Source organism: Opisthocomus hoazin, chromosome Z (genome assembly GCF_030867145.1).
Source record: "Opisthocomus hoazin isolate bOpiHoa1 chromosome Z, bOpiHoa1.hap1, whole genome shotgun sequence".
Lineage (NCBI taxonomy): Eukaryota > Metazoa > Chordata > Aves > Opisthocomiformes > Opisthocomidae > Opisthocomus > Opisthocomus hoazin.
Genome location: NC_134454.1, coordinates 66,956,598 through 66,971,249, shown reverse-complemented (window position 1 = coordinate 66,971,249; position 14,652 = coordinate 66,956,598). Strand labels below are relative to the sequence as shown.

Here is a 14,652-nt window from a genome sequence, read left to right as displayed (position 1 = left end):
ATCATGATTTTTTAAAATAGATTGTACTACATTTCCTAGCATTGGCTACAGCTGTCAAACCACGTTCTGTAACTGCAGAAGGAAAGTAGCTTGAGGTGACCTGAGTAACCCTGATATGTCTTGTCTCTCCCTTTTGTCTCTGAATAGAATCTACATTAATAACTTAAACTCAGTATCAAACTATTAAAGTTGGATAAGATGAGTTACAGCATTATAGTGTGGGCCAGCTTAGTTCCTATCTGCTAGTACTTTTGATATACCTTGGTTCCTTGTCTCACCATAGAGAAAATCATGGTAGCTGTTCTGCTGTTGCTAAATCGAGTAATTTTTGTCCTGTATCTATATAGAGATAACCACAGTAATTTGGCTCCAAGTCCATTCTTTGAGAAAAATTCCTAATAGGCAAAAAATTATATAATCATGGGGATCTGAATAATTTGAATTTTGGAACTTAGCCAATAGAACATTGCTGTTGTATATCAAATACTTGGTATTCACAACACTTAGAAGTATTGTAAAAGCATCATGCAATAAGGGAAATTCCAGTTACATGGTAAGTATATTTTTCACAGTGAAGGTAGTCATATACTAGAACAGGCACCCAAAGAGGCTATGAAATCTCCCTCCTTGGAGGTATCGATGACTTGAATAGCCCTGAGCAATCTGATGTAAGTTGGCCTTCCTTTCAGTAGGGTGTTAGACTAGATGACCTTGCAACCTATTTATTCTGTGTTCTGCCAAAATATACTATTTTCCAAGAAGTAGAATGAACCTATACCTTTCTTTAATTTCTTTACTTATGGAGAACAGTACTGCAGTGTAGAAAAAGTGCATAAATCTATCCCTGGGAATGAAAAGAGCTGGTAATTTCACCATTATAAAATATATTGTGCTGTAGCTAGTATATAGCTTTTTTGCTTTTTCACCTGTCTGGTTTTTCACCAGTTTTTCACCATCTAAGTGACTGTATTAAAAAAAAAGAACATTTTCATTGTGTATAAAGAGTGCTACCCTTAGAAACTTTGCTTAATTCATAAATGTGCATGTCTGATGTTCTTGCTGTCTCTTGAAGCTCATTTTTTGAAGATTATATTTTCCATTTGGATGTTATGTTTTCCATTATCTAGTCCTCTTAACTGTTGGATAAGTGGTTTGATAGGTTTTTAACTCTCCCACGAGATCTCACCACTTTTTGTTCTTACTTGGGAGCCAGGAGAGGTTCAAGTAGAACAACATGCAGCCTGTTCTCAGCAACCTGCAGCTAATAAATAGTAATGTGGGTACTGGTATCTTGACTGTATGTTATCAGACAACTTATAGAACTGACAAAGCTAAGGCAGTGCTGATGCTCTTTTCCCAAGAGAAACTCAGCCAGTGCTCCCTACTGGGAAACAGATGCCCTGTAATGAAACACCACACTACAACTTGAAGGGCTGAGCTCTGGGTATTTTAACTGTCTTTCGCAGCACTGATCTTCTATCTCTCCTTACTGAACAAACATTCCTATATGTACTGTATAGTATATATCAAGCTTCCTGTACTGAAATTTCTTGCATATTTACAGTGCTTTAGATTAACTTACTATTGTCATACAACCTCTGCTAGAAAAGACAGGTAGTCTGTTATTTCTTTGAGAAGTAAGAGTCATAGTGGGGCCAAGAGCCATAAATATTTCCAGCTGTGTTATGCAGTAAGTAAACTGAGGTAAGTGCTCTCTAATAATTTTTTTTGTGAGATACATACACCACAAAAGCCCAGTGCTGAAAATACATTATGATTGCAAAGTTCAACATTCAGAAAGTTTGCAAAGGACACAATGAAATATGCCCAAGTAGTCTTAATTCAAGCCTTTTGTAGTTACTAAGTCTTTTGTTACCTGATCTTATCTTTTATTCCTCCTCCTTTCCACAGTCCCAAGAGTCCTGCCAAACATACACATGTAAATGTTTACTCAGGCATACATCTGTCTTTTATCACCGTTGTTCAGTGTCGTACATTGTGTTTATTGCACACAATTCTGTTCTAAATGCAGAATCCTTCCATTCCTCAGACCTTTTTCAGTAACTCATACACTGATGGGAGTGTCTTCAGAGCTGCCTTGAGTAGTAAGGTAGTAGCAATTTTTCCCTGTGTAAACAAGGAACAATGAGAGATTAAGTTGAAGATTGCTAATTTAGAATCTGGGATTGCAGCATACTTTATGCAGTGCTGTGTGTGTTTGTAGAGTAATTTTTCAGTGGTTTCATTTGCAGCTGAGTGCAGAGTCTCTGGGTTGAGCAACCAGGCAATTAGAAATATTTTGTCAATAACTGTTTTGAGGAGCTGGGTTTAAGCAACTTGGGTAGGATCACATGAAAAATTTGGGTAGATATAGGGTCCGGTTTTCAGGGCAGCACTGTGAGAAACTCTCCTTTGTCTTCCTGCAGTTCCTAACATGATGGCTTTAAGGATCTTGCTGTCCATTTTGTCATAGCAAATACCATTTGGCTGTGACTATAGCAAGTCTGTTGGGACAGATATGGCAGATGGCAGCTAATGTTCCAGCTGTTCCAGGAAACCTTCTGAAACTTCTCACTGCATTTGTTCACCAAGCTTTCTTCTGCATCATTATCACACTCTGGCCGAACTTCTCTGGGTAGAGTCACCTTTCTCAGACTTTGTCAAGCAACAGATGAGCTCATTTACCTAGGACCTGCAGCTTCTCTCCTAGAGTCACCTTTCTCAGACTTTGTCAAGCAACAGATGAGCTCATTTACCTAGGACCTGCAGCTTCTCTCCTCCCCTTGGTTGTGCTTTATTTGTTCCCCTCCAACATTTGAATAGAGCATTGTGCCTTAGGGAGCAGTGTCAAACATAGTTCTTAAACCTTGTAACACTTTTTAAAATTTGAGTTAGAGTTTCATGGAAAGTGAGTTATTCTGAAGGAGCTTAGGTACGTCTCTGAAGTGTTTACAAAGTTCAGCTCTAATTCCTTTAAATGTTGCATGTCTGCTTTACTGACATTGCATGTTCCCAAAAATGACTATTCTTTTGATTAAATAAACAAATCCTGTCTTAGCTAACAAGATCTTAGAAGAAGTAGTTGACATAGTTTCTGTCCATGGGAGCTGCTGGATATGACTACCCTTTTTCCAAGGGTGAGGTTGTTAAGGTCCAACATTGAGAAAATCCAGAACTACCTCAGAGTTCTTAAATACACTTCAGTATACATTCCTGTATTCAGCCACAAATATTTTGAGGTCAAAGGTTTTCACTGATACCTTATAAAGAACTTCACTGCATTTTTAATGTGTAAACATAACAGATAAAAAAGCTTTGCTGACTCATATATAAATAATAAATCCCTTTCATTGTAAGGAATAATTACATATACTAGAAAATACTTTTTTAAATCCTGAATTTCAGATTACCATCGTTCTATCAGCTAGCTACAGAGCATTTGAGCAAGGCATTTACTTTAATAATTAAGGGACTAAACACATGTAACAAATCAAAAGCAAGAGACGGCAGTTAAAATTAACTGGAGTTGTTTTCCAGAGTTCAAAATATGCTGTAAAAATAGCTAAAGCTACCTTGTCAAAGAATTGCAGGGTTTAAAACTGATAGCCATTTATGCTGAGTTTGAACAAAATAAGTCACTGCTCATGTATAATTATAAGAATATATTATTCTTATTGTCCAGAATCAGCAGAACCTGCTATATTGTTTGTAACTTGTTTAAATAGAAGTGAACACACATGGAGAGGTAATTCCTGCTGTCAGTTATTTACACATAGCTCTAATCATTTCCATAGAATTTTAATATCTATGGGAAAAAATGAATCCAGTATATATTAGATTCCCAGAATCTTACAGTTTTTTGTATGAAATTGCCACAAAGTCTTATTTCTTCCTGTGTCTTTTTTTCTAAACCTTGTGTTTATACATGAGTATTTTCTCAGAATAAGATGCAAAATACATTAGTGCTTATAACCTACATTTTGTTTATCCTTACCACAAGCCTATTTGGAAGCCCTGAAGCAAAAGTTACAGCTCAGTCATTGTAATTGAGATGTGTGGGCCCCTTCTGACTTGTGTGAACATAGCTGAGGGCAGAAGGATACCAGCACTAACCAGAGTGGTAGGTAGATGAATACTTAGGTAGAAAAGGGAAGAGTTGAGTCTTATGGGAAAATCAGGTGGGCATACTGTGGACAGAAAATATGAGGCTTTTGTGGTGTAAATTCAGACTGAACTCATTCCTGCATTGTTGGTACATCAGAATGGTATCAAATCACAGGTAACTGTGTATCATGTACCATACAAGAAGTTCATAGCATAATTGTTCTTCCAGTGTTTTGTGATAACAACATATACTTCCTTAAAATAGTACCTAATAACCTGTGATAATTTATATCACAAATTAAAAAAATAAACCCTCAATTCAGTGAAAGGATTTTTATTTTATTTGGCCTTGTTTAAATTACATACTATTTAGACTTTTGAAGGAGAAAGCAAGGATCGTTTAACAGATGTGCTACAATCTCAACATTCTATTTAAGACTGGTAGATTTGTGTAATTACTTAGACATATCACTTACACGAGAGGTATAAGGTGTGAGAGAGAAGCGAAGCACACAGGTGTGGCAAAGCAAGCACTTACAAAATCCAGAGAATCACCCATTCTCATGTGGACACTGTGAAGAGGCCAAAATGAATAGAACAGAAACAGGCATGGAAGGAGGAAAACACAACTTCTACCACAGACTTGTTGTTCCTATTGCATTTTCCTTAGTGATAATATTTCCAGTGAGACAGTCTCTTGAGTCCTGCAGGTCCCAGGTGTAAGTCAGAAATGAAGTTCATCAGGCTGTTAGCTACATTTGCCACATTTCTTTTTTACTTCCTACATGATTCTTTGCTATTCCCCTTTTTATGTTCTCCTTTTCATTTACTTTAGCTGTGATCTGTAGCTTGTGCATTTATCCTTACTTGCCAGGTTAGATGCCTGATGCAGATGCTGCCTTCTTTTTGAGAGAGGGGTTCTCTCAGCCTTGTTAAATTGTGTTATTCCCTTCAAAGATCTTTCCAGTTCATCTGCAGTGAAATCTAATTAGCTATGAGGAACCTATAATAGATGTTTTTTTCATTATGTAAGTTTCTCTGGGAGGTAGGTGTGACTATGAGTAGGTACATAGGGTAGAATGACAGAAGCAAACACAGAGGTCACCACAGAAGCAGTAAGGAGCACAACTGGTAAGACACTTAAAGCAGAGTGATTGCAGGTGTTTTATGTAGCCTTACTGAACTGATAATTTTCTACCCTCTTATTTATCCTCACTCAAGTTTGGTCTTCAGCATTATTTAATTTGATGAATTTATTTTCACACCAATGGCATTTTCTGCTTCTTGAAGTAAAAAAAAAAAAAAAAAGGCAAAAAAGCTGAATTAGAGGGTAGAATACAAAGAATACATCCCACTTTATATTAAAATTTCACAGTAAAAGGCCCTCTGTCTTGTCAACTGGCAAGAAGAGCAAGTGTATGTAGACACCTCTGAAAACACGATGTGCATGATCAGCCTTCAACTGAAATTAATGAAAGTCTTTCCACTGTCTAAATTGAAAGTAATATTCAGGGTTCATATCCCTATTTTAAGAATTGTAATACAAAAGATATCCTTACTGCCAGAAGAAGGATGAGAAGATTAAAGAGCTTTTGTTTCTCTACAGGCTGTGCCATGTAGCAGAGATGTTCAGCCTGAATCATATGCGTTATTCACGCAAAGCCTTTATTATTTGCTGACTCTTAACTGTTTTCAAGTGACCGAGCAGATGCTCTGAAATTCAAGAGAGGCTTCATGAATTGTTCACAATACAACAGAATTACTGGTAAAGATCTTTTTTCAGTTGAAAAGAAATCTGTGATGTTCATTCTGCTAAATCTGCAAGAGCTTGCCTTTGTGCTAACAAAAACAATGTTACAGTCTCAGTGCTTCTGTTCTCAAGTTGTGAAAAAGAACCTTTTCTGTTATTTCAGCTAGTATTGTTATTGTTTCCATTGAAACACCTTTCACATCCCTGAAGGATGCATCTATAGGCAGGGTTGTTCTTAACAGCATGTCACCGAAGGTCAGGTCGGATTTCCAACATAACACTTCAAAATAAGGGGAAAATTAACTAATACCCAGTTGCAGCAGTAACACCTTTTGATATCACTGGCAAATTAGATGGTTTCCCTGCGGTAACCCTCTTTTACAAAGAAGTGGAAAGTGAGATATTAATAACACTATGTGTGTTATGGGCTTCTTACAATGGGAAAAATAACAAGTAATAAAGCTTACACAAACGAACAATTAAAATTGTACCTTAAAATAACCTTAAAATAACAGCATACTCTACCTTAAAATAACAGCATAACCTGCAGTTAAGAACTAGAAAAATATTAAAGTTATACTTACATGGTGACACAGAGTAAAACATATAATCTGGGGAGTAGGCTTAGGCTGCTGTTCTACAAGCAATTGAGCCAGCGTAATAGCTTGTTACCACCAGAAGGATCTTGATCCCATCCTCTCTGTCTCCTCTGTTACCATGCCTTCACTTCTTCCTCCCTTCCACTGCTTCTGGCCATATGATCATCCTCCTCCTCTGGCACTTGCTCTGGAACACATAGGGTTCTTTACTGACCTGACTTAAATCCCTGCAACATCAGAAAATTTCACATTTTATTTTTGCTTTTACTGGGATAATCTTCTACCATTTAATGGGTTGAAGTGGCTCACACAGAGATCTGGCAATGCACAAGTTAGCAATGGACACAAAAGTAAGCAGCAAAGAACAGACATAGAACATGATTCTTTTATAGATGATAAACTTGTAATGTCAGATCATGCAATCCCTTGGAGTCATAGTTAAATGACTTAACTGGGGGTAAGCAGTGAAAAGAGTTTCCTGATGACTTTAGCGAGCAATGAAAACATTAATCATGTATCTTCTGTAGTAGAAGTAATATCCAGTTTGACATTTCAGACAAGTAGCTTTCCTTTTTTCAGGAAAGGAGTGATTTTCCAGAATACAACAGTTTAGAGAACCTGCCCTAAAAGAGCTTTTTAAGATCCAGGAATTCCTAGTTTAAAAAAAAATCCATATTACAAGCCTGACAGCAGGGATACTTATGTGTGATGTGGAAGAGCAATATAGCATGGTCTGCAACCTTACTGTGTAGTGTCCCAGAAAAATGGGCTAAATGACCTCTATTCTGTTTTTCCTGTTCCTCCTGTTGTCTGTCAAACCTTATAGGAACTACTAAGGTTTGTCATGATGTGAAAAATTTTCAAATTGCAAAAACTGTAAGATGCAAAAACATTTCCTACTCAATTACTCATACCACTGGTTTAAACATTTAAATTTTTCCTCTGTTTTTAGAAAGTTTTATTTCTTTCTTAGATTGTTTATTCCCTTTTATGAGAGAACTCAGAGAGGGGAAAACTGTAACATCTTAATAATGTGTCTGAGATGCACTCCAATTTGAATTTTCTCATTTAAATGCACTTGGTGCCGGGACTGTACTTGCCACTACAGAAAAGGAATACTATCAGACAGTCCACAGAAATTTTGCAAGGATGCCAAAAACACTCCCACCAGTACTTAACTTTCTTGCATGCTCCACCATCGTGGTCCACATCCTTTATCCCATTCTGTCCCTGACAAAAGCCCTGGAAGATCTGTCATGAAGCCCCCATTGAACTCCAGCACAGCATTTCATTTTCATACAGTGAGCATGAATTAGGCAAGTGTAAGCGTGGAAATTCAGAATATAATGTGTAGTGGGCTGTGAGTGGTGGCAGCTATTGATAGCTTTAAAATCACCAAGTACAAAACTGCACATTTTTGTCTTTCATTTTCCCTTAGTACTGCTGCAACACAAGGAGATACAGATTGCGATATTCTTTATTGTCAAAGTTTCTGAAGTTGATTTCAGAATGTGTGCTGTAGTTTCCCAACTTATTTTGCTCTCTTTTGCCTTCTGGCTCTTATTTTGTGTCACATGTGAACCAGCGGAGTTGAACTGAAACCCTTCCTAATACTCACTGTGTAAAATCCTACACCCGACACGTGCCTGCATGGGACTTCTCTTAGTTTTGTTTGGTAAGAGTAGCATATAGCAGCACTCTGTTTAGCAGATTGGTGTGGTCTGCTCTCTTTCTGAACAGTTCATACACAGAGTTTGCATTCACTGCTCACTTATACTGTGCAAGATCAAGGTCCAAACATCAATGATATAATCTGAGTAGACATTTGAATTAATATATAATGGGGATATATGTTTTGTTTAAATATTTTAAAGGAAAAGAACCTTGTGCCCCACCCAAGAGCATAGATACTAAAGTGGAGGAGAGTTCCGAAGTACCTATTTTAGAAGACACATCGGCATCACCAAAAGATATTCAACAGCATCTATGGCACGTTTCCACAGATATTGAAAACACTGAAAGGTATGTGTAGCACTTCATTCCTAAACAAAAATGTTTCTGTCCAGGGTCTATTTAGTCTTTTCCAATTAGGCAGCCAGTGTTGCTGCAGTTAAAAGAATTAGTAAATTAAATAACCTGTTAACATTTCTGTTACATTTAACGTATCTGAGAGCAACTCCTAAAAGAAGGGCAGAGAGAAATTATGTCCTTAATTAGGCTAATTACCAGAGGGTAATTGTCAAAGACAAAGAGTAGGAAATGATGTTGCTAGTGGGCCAAGTTCTCTAAAAGATGCAGCTTTTGTCTCATCATGAGTGGTTTCTGGTTTTGTATCTGAAATCCGCTGGCCTCTGGTTCTGCATTCATAAATCGAAACCACAGAATCTCATTCACATCAGTTGTTTCTGCCCATAGTTATGAATGTGGAAGCCGTAGGAGGGGAGGGGAACATCAGCCACAGGTCTGTCCAAGTGGACTTATCTTACCATCTAACTGTGCAGTTGAAAGACAAAAATGAGACCCTTCAGTAGGCAGTAAGCCTTACGGCCAGCATGTCTTTGCAAAAAATACCTGTTTTGATGGCTTTGTATATTAAGCTGCTGCTGAGATGGTAAAGGTTACCATGTTTAGTTATCTAAAATGCATTTCTGTTCTACTGACAGAGTAACTTGGAGAAAAAAACTTAGCAATTTCTTATTAGTCATGCTGCTTAATTTCTAAGAACTATTTTATATGTAAATGAATGAGGCAAGACCACGTTGTTTTCAAATCCTAAAGGCCTTAAGACATTACAAGCTGCACATGAAATTGCTTCTCTGTCATCTGTCTGTAAAACGGGAATCTTTTTGCAACTTCTGGCCTCTCTCAAAACATATCCAAATGGAACTCACTTTGAGAAGTTGGTATTTTGTTACCATATTTTCCATCTTCTGCCTTTTAGAAAATTTCGTGCCAGAGTCCTCCTAAAAGGGGTGAGAGTGACAGCTCTGTTTCTAAAATTTTCACTTCATGTGCAGGGAGCTTTCATGTCATGGATTAGCTACATGTTGTATAATTTCCTTCTGAACCATGAAACGCATTCATGGCACAAGCTACAAAGTGCTGATAAGGGGTATTAAGTTGACATTAGTACTAATTTGTGCTAATTTTAAGGCATATTGTTTGTTTTGCCACTTGGATCACATTGTGCCCACCAGCTCATTTAATACGGAATACTCAAGTGCCGGAATAGATCATAAATTTGGACCAGATGTGACTAGTTAATAGCAGAGTGGCTGAAAAGTACTCCCTTATTAAATCTGCTGCCCTTTATTTTGGTATTCATCTTCTGATACATGTATGTGGACCAAATGCTTGCCCAGCAGATTTTTGTATTTATTGCTCCATTACTTCAGCTTGTAAAGCTGCACTGTGAGCCATTCCCCAGTCAGTCTTCAACTGCTGTTCTATTGTATGTCTCTCAACTTTTGTTTCCACAGAGATATGAGAGAAATGAAAAACCTTTTAAGTAAACTCAGGGAGACTATGCCTTTACCACTGAAAAATCAAGGTAGGTTTTGTGTTTTCTTCATGTAGGAAAATTAAGATAATTAAAGGTTTTGCTTTCCATTAGATCCAAAAAGTCTAGGGTTTATTTATAGAAGTTACAAAAAGAAAAATCTAGATGAAGTCTCTTCCCTACTGATTCAATGGAGCCATAATTTAGTATGTTAACTTTGGGCTCTGGAGTTTCACGTGGGGTATTGTGGAATTTTATAGATATGGTATCTATACCTAAAATAATAGGCCTTTCGTGGTGACATGTAGGCAGTAGCACAACTAATTTCCTGTGTCAGGAGGCTTTCTTTTTCAAATGTGATGAAGGTGTAAATTGCACAGACTATGGCAGGGATCCTACTGAGTGATGGATCAAAGGGTTTGCTTTTCACCTACAAGGCTGCTAGCTTCCATGACATGACAATGACCCTACGCAAAAAAAGATACTTGCCTTGAGTCTGCTAACAGCCTGCTTTTCGCAGTAGCCAGCTATAAGGCACTGGCTATACAAACGCACAGGGGGGCAGGATCTCCATCCTGTGCTTGTATTTAGCAGTGGGCCTTCGTTTTGGGGCCCAGCAGTGTCAAATATTCCACATCTACAGGGACTCTTTCTTCATGTGAACAGCATTAAAAAGATCATAATTTTCCTTGTGTTTCTTAAACGCTGCGTAGTCCTTGCACAGTGGCAGGTGATGAAGTATGCCTAATGTGTCCTAGAGCTTGTCCCAAGTAACAAAGTAATCTAGCATTCATCAGAGTACGGTGAGATGTGAATATAGAATGGATGACTTCATTATACAAGTAAGATTTTATAGCAGGATGGCTTCATGGAAAATTATGTGAAAGGAGAAAGGGAGTTGCTTATGATATCATTATGGAGACTGGGAAAATACCATAAAGTCTATGCCTAGCCTAGAGGAAAGGACTGTGGTGGAAATAAAGAAGAAAAAGACAAATATGGGGGATGTAAAGCATATAGAAACTTGAATTCAGGACAGAGATAAAGGCATACAGAATACTTGTCTGCTGTCTGATGTCTACACTGCCCTTCAACACTGGACAGAAAATCACCGATAAAATCTGCAGCAAGATGGGAAAAATGTCAGCGAGAGTTTAAAAGCTCTGAGACATGCCCCAGGGTCAGGTAATCATAAATGGTGTTTCTGCGGCTCCTGCAGACTCCAGCTGTGATCCTAGTTTACAGATGACGTCTGAGAATGGATGCCTCAGGAATGGGCAGTCATACTCATTATTCATCTACTCCTTATAACTTTTGAAATATTCCAAGACCTTTAATTAAAAAAAGCTAGATAGCAGTATAAGTAAACAGAACAAACAAACAACATTATACGTAATTAACATGATTTGGATTGTAATTTTGACATGTATATGAATTACAAGCCCTGTTTAAGAGAATTATCATGAGATGAATGAATGCCATTGAATGAGTTGATCTTTACAAGACCTGATCCTGCTTTCAGTAAATGAGTGTTTTGCCATTGATTTCAGTGACAGCCAGAACAGAGCTAAGGTTGCAAGCCCACAAAAGATTTAAATGATGTTACTGACTGCTCACAGACCTGTTTGTTTGTATGGAATTTTCTTCAGCGACAAGAAAGTTACTATGCTGGGAAATTTAGTTGTTGTGGTTCATAAGCAGGAGTCACAATATTAAATGAACTTTTACCTATGTTCTTATAGTTACATATTTATATTACAGTATTGTCTTGAGCCTACAATCAAAACTAGGTCCCTGATGTAACCAGAATAGGAACATAATGAGGCATAGCTCTTAGCCTGAAACCATGCCTGAAGATGGCTCAAATTCAAAGTGAACTCTAAAGATTTTGCGAGATAGCTTGCTGATAGTGCATGAGTTAACAGAAGTATAGGCACTAATATATACATTTTGTATGAATTTGAAATGAGCTAATATAAAAAGTAGAAAGCTAACCAGGAAAAGCATATTGTGCTAACTTTCCCAGGCAAGTGCTTTTTCTCTTCTTGTGCCAAGATGTTCCAGTGTTGCAGTTTTAAATGGAAATTACAGAATCACAGAATCACAGAATGGTAGGGGTTGGAAGGGACCTCTGTGGGTCATCTAGTCCAACCCTCCTACCGAAGCAGGGTCACCTACAGCAGGCTGCACAGGACCTTGTCCAGGTGGGTCTTGAATATCTCCGGAGAAGGAGACTCCACAACCTCCCTGGGCAGCCTGTTCCAGTGCTCCGTCACCCTCAGAGGGAAGAAGTTCTTCCTCATGTTCAGACGGAACTTCCTCTGCTTCAGTTTGTGCCCATTGCCCCTTGTCCTGTCACTGGGCACCACTGAAAAGAGCTTGGCCCCATCCTCCTGACACCCACCCTTCAGATATTTGTAAGCATATATTAGGTCCCCTCGCAGCCTTCTCTTCTTCAGGCTGAACAAGCCCAGCTCCCTCAGCCTCTCCTCGTAGGAGAGATGCTCCAGTCCCCTCACCATCCTCGTAGCCCTCCGCTGGACTCTCTCCAGTAGCTCCTCATCTTTCTTGAACTGGGGAGCCCAGAACTCGACACAGTGCTCCAGATGGGGCCTGACTAGGGCAGAGTAGAGGGGAAGGAGAACCTCCCTCGACCTGCTGGCCACACTCTTCTTAATGCCTTCCAGGATGCCATTGGCCTTCTTGGCAGCCAGGACAAAAATGGCCACCCAATAAAGGTTGTTTTAATGTTTAAATAAAGCCAGCATTTAACCCTAGGATCGACATTTCCAGACTTCCATGTCTGCAAGATCTCAAGCTACTTATCTTTATGTTTTATTTGGGACCCTAACATTATTAATCCATGCAGGAATATTGTGGTTTAGGTCTTCTAGTACTGGACAGGTAATTTCCTTTAGGTTTAGGAATTGAACTGGTATTCTTCTTGACAAAATATCTATTGCATTATCATGGAGATCCTGATAATTATCATTGTAAGATGCTTACATACAAAATTCGGGTTATGATTTGCTCTATGCCTAGAACAACGGGACCTATTACTTGATCATGTAGGTGCTGTTAGGACACATAAATGATATAAAATCTGTTGTGTGTGTGCAATGTACGTGCTTGTATTAAAATGTGGGTTTTTTCATCACAGATGACAGCAGCCTCCTAAACTTGACTCCATACCCATTGGTAAGAAGACGGAAGCGAAGATTCTTTGGACTGTGTTGTCTTGTCTCAAGTTAGAAGATTAAATACAGAAGTACCAAGAAAATCATAACTTTAATTAAACCACTGTTATTTGACCATTGAAAAGATGAACACTGCTACTCTTGATTATAAAGTACATTTTCTACACTAGCCTATTCCTTTTTCTCCTCTGCTCCATCCCCCTTTTCAAAATAAGAGTTTTAATAGTTTAAAGTTACGGTGGTGAAAAACCATTTGTGGACTAGATCTAGCATAACTGAGAATGTTTTTAAAAGTTTTTAAAGTATGATTTGCATGCTTACTTCCAATGACTCAGAGAAAAGACACATGAATTATGGTTAATAGATAATTTTAAAGTTTTTTTTATTGTTGAAATGACAGATAAAAGTTTGTGCATAGTACAGTACTCTTATTAGTATCATATTAAAATACTTGAGCGTATTCTAACAGTCTTGAAGCATAGAAAACTGTTTAACAGCAAAAATATTAAAGTTCTAAAACATGTAAACAATATTGTAATAAAATTCGCACAAAATCTCCAGTTGCTTTTTGTGCTCTCATTCATATTTAGTCTTCCACTATATCTCAATTTAAAAATTCATAGAAAAATATCTTAATTTATGATACACAAACCATATATGAAAATACTTGTAAATACAGAGAATCATAATATCTACATACTGTACAATGCATAGAAGCAACAGGTTTCCTTTTAAGCTGATAGTATCTCTACAAGCTTTTGGAAAGAATAAATAATTTATTAAAAGAAAGTGTATTAAAATAAACAGTGTAAAACACAACACCAACCCATTTTGTTTCCAATAGAATTCAAAGCATGGTGTCTGCGTATCACTGCGTATTAACTCTAATAGGGCATGCCAGAATTGTCTCAGTCTGTAAGATACTAAACGTTTTACATTGTTAATAAAGTTTTTTATTTAAATTAAATGTTGTCTTGTTTCTATTTATATTGCTGTAATTTTTTTTTCTAATTTTGTTGTCAAAGTACTACACAAAGTTTTGATAATGTTTCCATTTCAAGAAGTATGTTTACAAAGACAGATAAAAAATTATGGTGAATATATAAATGCTAAAATGACAGCTAGTAGCAGCAATAGCTATGAATAGGTCGGACTCTTTGTACTGATATTTCAGGATGATAGGCAAGACACCAGAACTAAACTTGTGCTAGACTGCAACTCTATGAAACCCATAACGATTTGTTACTACTGCAGAGAGCACGTCACCATACCCGTTGTCGCGTTAATTTGGCAGAAAATAAACCCCCTTGCTTTCTAACGCTCTTCACCAGAGTGGGAGGCTAGGTGCGGCTAGGTTTAAATTCTGAGTGATATCCAATTTGCCACTGCCAGTCCAGTCACGTTTAATACGTATATTAAAACCACCACGATTCTGGATACACTAATAGCAGTCTGCACCTTCAGTCCAGTCGTGCTCATGAACTGGCAAGGCCACATTTGGTC

The 14,652-nt window shown here is 37.7% G+C and overlaps 1 protein-coding gene across 2 annotated transcripts in view; it reads left to right on the top strand.

Annotated features, from left to right (window-relative positions):
• The window catches only part of RGS7BP (regulator of G protein signaling 7 binding protein), a 39,995-nt gene extending 25,879 nt beyond the window's left edge, over positions 1 to 14,116 (top strand). For both annotated transcript variants that reach the window (XM_075446967.1, XM_075446968.1), the window contains 3 exons: positions 8,328 to 8,475; positions 9,933 to 10,003; positions 13,113 to 14,116. In XM_075446967.1, coding sequence (XP_075303082.1) covers positions 8,328 to 8,475; positions 9,933 to 10,003; positions 13,113 to 13,204 — 311 coding nt within the window. In that variant the 3' untranslated portion in view covers positions 13,205 to 14,116. The remainder of the gene's footprint in view (positions 1 to 8,327; positions 8,476 to 9,932; positions 10,004 to 13,112) is intronic.
• Positions 14,117 to 14,652: the final 536 nt, after the last annotated feature.